This window comes from Penaeus monodon, chromosome 39, assembly GCF_015228065.2.
Source record: "Penaeus monodon isolate SGIC_2016 chromosome 39, NSTDA_Pmon_1, whole genome shotgun sequence".
Taxonomy (NCBI): domain Eukaryota; kingdom Metazoa; phylum Arthropoda; class Malacostraca; order Decapoda; family Penaeidae; genus Penaeus; species Penaeus monodon.
The window spans coordinates 25688942-25696441 of record NC_051424.1 but is presented as its reverse complement, the minus strand read 5'-3'; the positions used below and the strand labels follow the sequence as shown (position 1 = coordinate 25696441).

General features: G+C 40.5%; 1 protein-coding gene across 1 annotated transcript in view; it reads right to left on the bottom strand.

Annotated features, from left to right (window-relative positions):
• LOC119597521 (ubiquitin carboxyl-terminal hydrolase 31-like) overlaps positions 1-7500 on the bottom strand; it is a 21145-nt gene that overhangs the window by 2622 nt on the left and 11023 nt on the right. The window contains exons 8-14 of the mRNA XM_037947099.1: positions 7205-7310; positions 3943-4083; positions 3102-3360; positions 2019-2131; positions 1617-1743; positions 1175-1299; positions 1-904 (exon numbers count right to left, since the gene is read on the bottom strand). The exon at positions 1-904 is cut by the window's left edge and continues 2622 nt beyond it. Of these exons, the coding sequence (XP_037803027.1) occupies positions 1-904; positions 1175-1299; positions 1617-1743; positions 2019-2131; positions 3102-3360; positions 3943-4083; positions 7205-7310 (1775 nt within the window). The remainder of the gene's footprint in view (positions 905-1174; positions 1300-1616; positions 1744-2018; positions 2132-3101; positions 3361-3942; positions 4084-7204; positions 7311-7500) is intronic.

Sequence of the window (7500 nt, the reverse complement as noted above, 5' to 3'; positions counted from 1 at the left end):
CATTGCTGACTGGGGTCTTAGGCCTGGGTGCTCTCGGACTGGCTGTGGGGGTGTTGATCACCACAAAGCTGGGGGTCTTGTTGGTGTTTGTGCTTCTTGTAGACATCCTGGTGGGAAGAAGAGATGTGGGCGCCTCAAAGTTCTTGGGAATGGGAGTAATTCTGACCTCTGGTGTTACATTGCTGCTTTCACTGTAGATTTTGTCTCTGTTTGGTTCTTCTACACTTCCATTCAAGTGGCTGTAATCTACGCCATTGACTATGGGACCACTCGCATTACTAGACGTACTGCAGGAACTAACCATGCTGGGCGTCCGAGACACAACCCTGATACGTGGCTCAGGGGTCCCACCACTGGACGATTCACTGGGGTTCCTTGGGCGGAGGGTGAGGGTGATGACGCTTCGCTTAGGTTGCGTTTGAGCAGTGTGGCCCTGGTGAGCCGCAAGCACCTCTGGAGTGGCAGGGTGGATTCGGACCTCTGGAGTCTGCTCCTCATGGTTAGGGTCGTCCTCACACTTATCAGGGGAAGGCAAGGGAGAATCCTCATACTTCTGGGTGGCCTTGTCTGCAACCTCTGGCTCAGCATGCCCATTCATCACAGGAGGTTCTGGTTTTGATGCATCAACAGATTCCTCCATATCCTGGTCCCGTAGAGCCTGGCAACGTGAAATCAGGACTGTCTTTCCAGGAGAATTCCTCTGAACATCTGGCATTTCCTGATCACTGTCAGGGGCACTGGAGATGCTGTTTTCACACTCCATATTGACATCCCCATTCTGTGTTGGCAGAACTTCCACCTTTATGGTTTCGATCTTCAGGTTGGACTTGGGTGCCTCATCACTGGGAGAGTCTTCGTCCTCATGCAATGTGTTGGTTGACCTCCTCTTCAGAATGGGAGATTCCTGTAACAAAGAGAATTCACATAAACCTTCCAATCCAATTCTCTTTGGCATAAAGTATCATTCAGATAATTATAGGAATAATTTTAATGAAAGTGATCATATTAAAAGGTAGAGGTACTTATCTACAACGATCATAGTAATGAAGAACAACAGTAAATCATATCATTAATTGCTTTCCAATCTTTTTTTCCACCATTTCTAATCACCCCAACAAATATGCAAAACAACAAAAAGCCAGAGGACCCCACTAAGCCCAACACAAGCACTAACCTCATGCGAAGCCAACGGTGCCTCCGTGTCTGATGCATGATCACGCTCTGTTGATGACTGTCTCTGTGTCCTGGCATTCACTGGCAGAGTTCCATAAGACCGTCCTCTCTCGAATGGTGGCGGAGCTGGAAAGAAACACCCTGTGAAATAGGCTGCACGGCACACATAAGCAAGATGTTTGGCACATTACAATATGGGGGTGAACAGTGATTAAAGCATCCTAAAATATAAATCAGTATTCATCAGTGTTCAAGCAGGACTCATTTTGAAATGAGATTCATTAATGCTAAATAAATAATGCCCTTCCCAAAAAATCAATTTACACAAAAGCACATATCAAAAAAGATCCTCTACATCACCTGTGCAAGCAAGACTTTAGCAATCTCCACACAAGATCAACAAGCATTGAGAAACAAAGACAGACACACGCAAAAGGACCTACCCTTCTTTTCACTGAAGGACTGAGGAATTAGAGTGGACGGCAGGTGAGACAGAGGGATGCGGTAAGCCCAGTGCTCGGTCCCGCCTTCACTACAGCTGTTGTTGATGTGGCCCGACTCACTCCGGCGCTGGGGTAAGTAGGAATGTCATGCGTTATTTAAGGGGGTTTGGCAACTTTATGAATTAGTTATATGAGGGGGATTATGCAAGGCGATCAGTTTATTATATGCTGTATACATAAAAAGGAGAGGTGTTTCAAAAAAGAAAGGATTAACTCTTTAATCCTGGTTTGTCTGTTAAGGCTGTTTTTACTGCATGTTACCCATGAGGTGATTATCAAGAGGGGTGATATTATTAACTGCTATTAACAGAAGGAAGATCAAGGTTACTTTGAGCTGCATACCTGGTAGAAAAGAATGTACGCGTCTGGGGTGACCACATTCTCCTCCGCTGTAACTTCCACTTTACTATCATCAAAATTATACCACTTGTCATCCGCACTGTTTTTGCACACGGCTGCAATGGGAAAATTACAGATAAAGATTGTCAAATGAGTGGTTATGGTGGTTGTGGTGGCGCCTTTTTTGTACACACACACACACACACACACACACACACACACACACACACACACACACACACACCACACACACACACACACCACACACACACACACACACACACACACACACACACACACACACACACACACATATATACTCATATACGCACACGCACACACACACGCACGCACACCTCTTTATCTCTACAAAAACATATCATTATAATATACTTTCTATCCACCTTAATCTGTCCAATTTTTAAACACATCTGAACTTTTGTCACTGGCAACATGCAATCAAAATCCCTACTGCGATGGGTTCTTAATCTTCACAACTCCACATTCATAGTTCTCATATCTTTAACCAAATGATTAATTCCCTACTAGCTTAAAATCGTTGCTAATATAAAAGCTATCCAGGAGAAATTTCAAACTGTTTCCTCCTGATTTCTGAACTCCCAGATTCAATATAACTACATAATCATATAATGTAGTTACATAACCATACAAGCTATAATCACTATGAACCTCTGTACTACCATAAATTTAATCATTATTCTGAGCATTCATGTTAACACATTTGGTTAACTTTCTGAGCATTTATCCTCCAGCATCAGAATTTCATCAACTCATATGTCTCTAGTTGTATTATATTTTGAAATCAACTGGAGCTCTAAAATGCTGTTTGACAAGGATCTGAGCTAATAAAAATCTTAAATAATACTGTATTCCTTTTGCAAGAAATGTGTATAACATGCCTCTTCTTCTTGCTATCTCGATTTCTCTCTACCTCTGGTCCTCCTTTCCTTCTCTCCCCCTCCCTCCTGCAACCTCATCTAATTCCTATACTCCTCCCTCACCCTCTCCATCTTTCCCTTCTCCCTTACTCCATGCCCTCCCCTCTCAGAACTCTCCTGAACCCACCTGTATAGTGTCCGCCTTGCATGTCCTTGCCATGGTGGTTGCATACTGCATAGAGGTCATACACATTCTCCTCATTGTGGGGGACGTATCGCTTTGGCCGCTTCCAGGGCGACCACACTCCCCCTAGTACGCCAGAGTCTACATTGTTTTGTGTGTTATTGCCGCTCGTCCGGCTGGCCACATGTTCCGAGATGTCAAAGCCCATCAGGGGGAACTTGACAGTTGTTGACAGCTTGGAGGAATTGCTCTGTAAGGTTCCCTGGAAGAATATGGAAAAGACTTATGCTAATTTCTTTTATGTCTGACACATGCATGCAAACTCATAAAATACTTGAAATATATCACTGAACCAATATTATCAGGAAAGAGGATAGCGAGAGAGTGAGCGAGCAGAATCAAGGAGGAGAGAGGCAGGAGGAGGAGGAGGAAGAGAGAGGAGGAAAGGAGAGGAGGAGGAGGAGGAGGAGGAGGAGGAGGAAGAGGAAGGAGGAGGAGGAGGAAGAGGAGAAGGAGAGGAAGAGGAGGAGGAGAGGAGGAGGAGGAGGAGGAGGAGGAGGGGAGGAGGAGGAGGAGGAGGAGGAGGAGGAGGAGGAGGAGGAGGAGGAGGAGGAGACGAGGAGGAGACAAGGAGATGAGGAGGAGAGGAGGAGACGAGGAGGAGATGAGGAGAGGAGAGGAGAGGAGAAGAGAGGAGGAGGAGGCAGATCATCATCCAGAGGCAGAATCAGAGGTCAAGAAATAGAAAAGGATAAAAAAGCAGAAAAAGAAAACGAGGAGAGAAAATGAATACAAGGAAGAGAAAAGAGACAAGGATGAAAGACAAGAAAGGACACAAGCTCACCTGTCTAAAGCGCTTGAGGTGTATCACAAGGATCTGTGGAGCCGACCAAAGCATGAGTCTCTTCACCACCTGCTGCTTGCGGTTACAAGTTGGGCAGTGCCATGCGTCGCCACAGCCAAGCTTTTCTGCCGACGTGTGAAGCTGCCAAACAAATGGATGGACATTAGAATTGAGGCCTTTGGTCATGATGATAATGATGATGATAATAATAATAATAACAATAGCAGCAATTGTAACCTTATTAACCCAACTACTATGGATGTATGTTTTGTCTCCTATCGTTTTTTTGTGAATTTTGTTAAATACAGATGGCTTCACATGTTCTCTGCCAGCGAGGAGTCTAACAGTAGGCCCAAGACTGTTCCTGATTTCCGTGTCTTGAAATTGCAGGAAAATGTATTTTTCTTTCCAATACAATTGATATTGATATTGTTATTATTCTTATTGATATGATGACTATTAAATTGTTATTAAAATCTTGGTAATATGACAGACAATGAAATAATACAAAAGAAACTTTCCAAAAATCAAGGAAAGGGTGAATGGGTGAGATAGATAGGACTAATACCAACTCCTTTATTACTGAGCACTTGTAGAGCCATCTATGTGTAAATACAATAAATGAACTTGTATTACAGTGGGCATGGCATGTATTCTTGCCACATGTGTCGATTGGGTTAAGCCATAATTATTTTATATCAAAGAAAGTTTGTTTTTGTTTTATTTTTTTGAGAAAACGGGGCAATCTACCATACCACTGGTATACCAGCTATACCACTAGTGACATAAACCCCTACGATCCAGATAACATGACCATTTCGCCATGAAATATGCTATTTCCAGGCTCAGGTTATATTACAGAACACTGAATATTATTGATTTTTTTTTTTTTTTTTTTATATACAAATAACAGTGTTACTCATTGTAACACTGACCTACAAGCTGCACACCTGGCAGAGAAGCCACTCAAGTAAGCCTAATTTTCAGCCACTCGATGGCAGTGAAGCATCTGGATTCAATGGGTTAACAATAATAAGGATTGTGAAAATAAAAATAATGTGGCAACGAATGAACACTAAATAATCGATAAAAAATACAATGACTTGACCCATCTAAGCTCACAATGCTCACTCTAACCTTAGTACATGAGACCTCTTCACTGCTTTTATTTTTATTTTATTTATTATTTTTTTTATTTATTATTTTTTTTTTGGGGGGAGGGTCATATTCTTTAATTATCCCTCTCTTCCCCCATAAGACAGGATCCCAATGAACATGCCCTGTCCACTGTGATTCTAGTTTATCAAATGTGCTTACCCATACATGGCTCCACAAGTCCTACTCCTACCTTGATTTTTGGAATTTTCATATTTTTACTTCTTAATAACCATTATTATTATAATCTCATACTCTGGGCAACAAATTTCACAAAAAAATTCCTGGTATCAACCCTACATCTCATATAATTAACATGCCTAAATGTCTACCAATGTTTATTACATATATAAAATTTAATCTAGCATATTTAAATTAACTATACTCCCACAAAATCATATTTTTCTTCTCTTCACCCAATGCATCAATATTGAAAGGCAACTCAGGAAAGATCATTCTATGAAAAAAAAAATAATAATAATAAAAAAATAATCATAATATACACCATGAAAACTATCCGATCTTATAGTGGAAAACTGAAAAATATATTATGGTCATATCATCCTATGATCTGGAATGATATGATCATAATGTCGGGAAAAAATTGGCTTGAGGGGCGGGTGACGATAACGTGATGTCTTGGGAAAATTTGGTTGTGGGCCGGGGTGACAGGAATGACTTGTCGTAAGTGCACAAAGCTCTTGGAGGGGGATTAGATTCACTTGGCATTTAGTAAGGTACTTTTGCATTATCTGCATTATTTCCATCAATAAACAAGTGTAGAGTGTACTAGCTCCAGGAAGGATGGGATTTCCATGCTCAGGATCTTATTAATGCAGAAAAAGAAAAAATATCTTTGCAAAATGGAAGATGGAATCACAGGAATGTTCATGTGCACCTGGCCTACAAGCTGCACACCTGGCAGAGTGGCTCAAGTAAGCCTAATGCCTGTATTTGGGTCAGGCAGTGAAGCATCCAGATCCAATGGGTTAATAACAGCAAAAAATAATTACCACAATAATAATACATGAATAAATAAATAAATAAATAATAAAAGATAAAAATAATAATAATAAAAAATTTAATAGCATTCCCACCACATGGTACATGCACTGCCCACTATAGTTTTGTTTTATCAGATTTGACATAGATGGCTTCAAAAGAACTTAGTCACCTTTTTAAACGCGCGCACGCACATGCACACACATGCACACTCTCTCTTAACCCACTCGGCACCTATGGCAAGATGCCATGCCCACTGTAATATAAGTGTATTTACAGATATATGGCTTTAAAAGTACTTAGTCAGCAAGTTATTCAGTTAGTAGTTATTAGTCAGTTATTAGTCCTACCTGTCTCACCTGTTTACCCTTTTCCTTGATTTTTTTAAAAAGTTTTTTGTATTATTTCACTATCTTTAATGTTACCAAGACTTTAATAACAATTTAATAATCATAATATCAGTAAGAATAGAAACAGCATTGATATCAATAGTATTAGAAAGAAAAACACATTTTCTCGCAATTTCAAGAAATAGGAAAATCATGACTCCTTGCTGCCTGAAAGCATGTGGAGCCATCTGTATGTAACAAAATTCACAAAAAAAATACAGGGCAGTGCATAAATCCGTAGTGACTGGGTTAATCCATGTATGATTAAATCTTCCTTTTTAACCTCATTATATAAACAATCATATACTCCAGAGCCAAGTGCAGAGAATTTCTGCTTCCTTTACTTCTAATTTTTCTCTTGAACAGCTGATTCTGCTTGTACTCCAGCAAGTGGTTTGGCCGGGCTCAGGGAGCTCCCATTTTGAGTGGGTTATTAACATTACTAGTATCACTATTGAAATTATTATCATCAAAACATTATTTGCAAACTAACATGCATAAAAAAAGATCGTTTTTCAATGAAAATTCATGAAACATGATAAACAGGTGAGATCTTGTAGGCCTAGTAACTAATTCATTGATGATTAACCACTTGTGAAGCCACCAATGTGTAAACAAAATAAACTAAAACTACAGCAGGCATGGCATGTACAGATGCCACCCCAGCACCAATGGGATGGCCCCAAACAAGAGTTAGCAGCTGCTGTAATTCCCACCTGTAAACACTGGTGTAGTGACACAGATGCACACTGCTGTGGGTTCTCCTTGAGGTCCTTCACACTCGCGTGCACATCCATGTGGTCTACATCGTCAATAATGTACCTGCACGGAAAGAAAGATTGAGTTCCTTGTTCCTGAAGTGCTATTTTATCTTTCAGCACACAAATGAGAACAAGTGATAAAAGGAGAGTCTTCTACTCCCATTTTACTGAATTCTCAAAATGCAATGCCTAATTTAAATACATGAAAAGCTTAAGTTGTTTTCATTTTGCTTTGTTTCTGTGGCCTATAA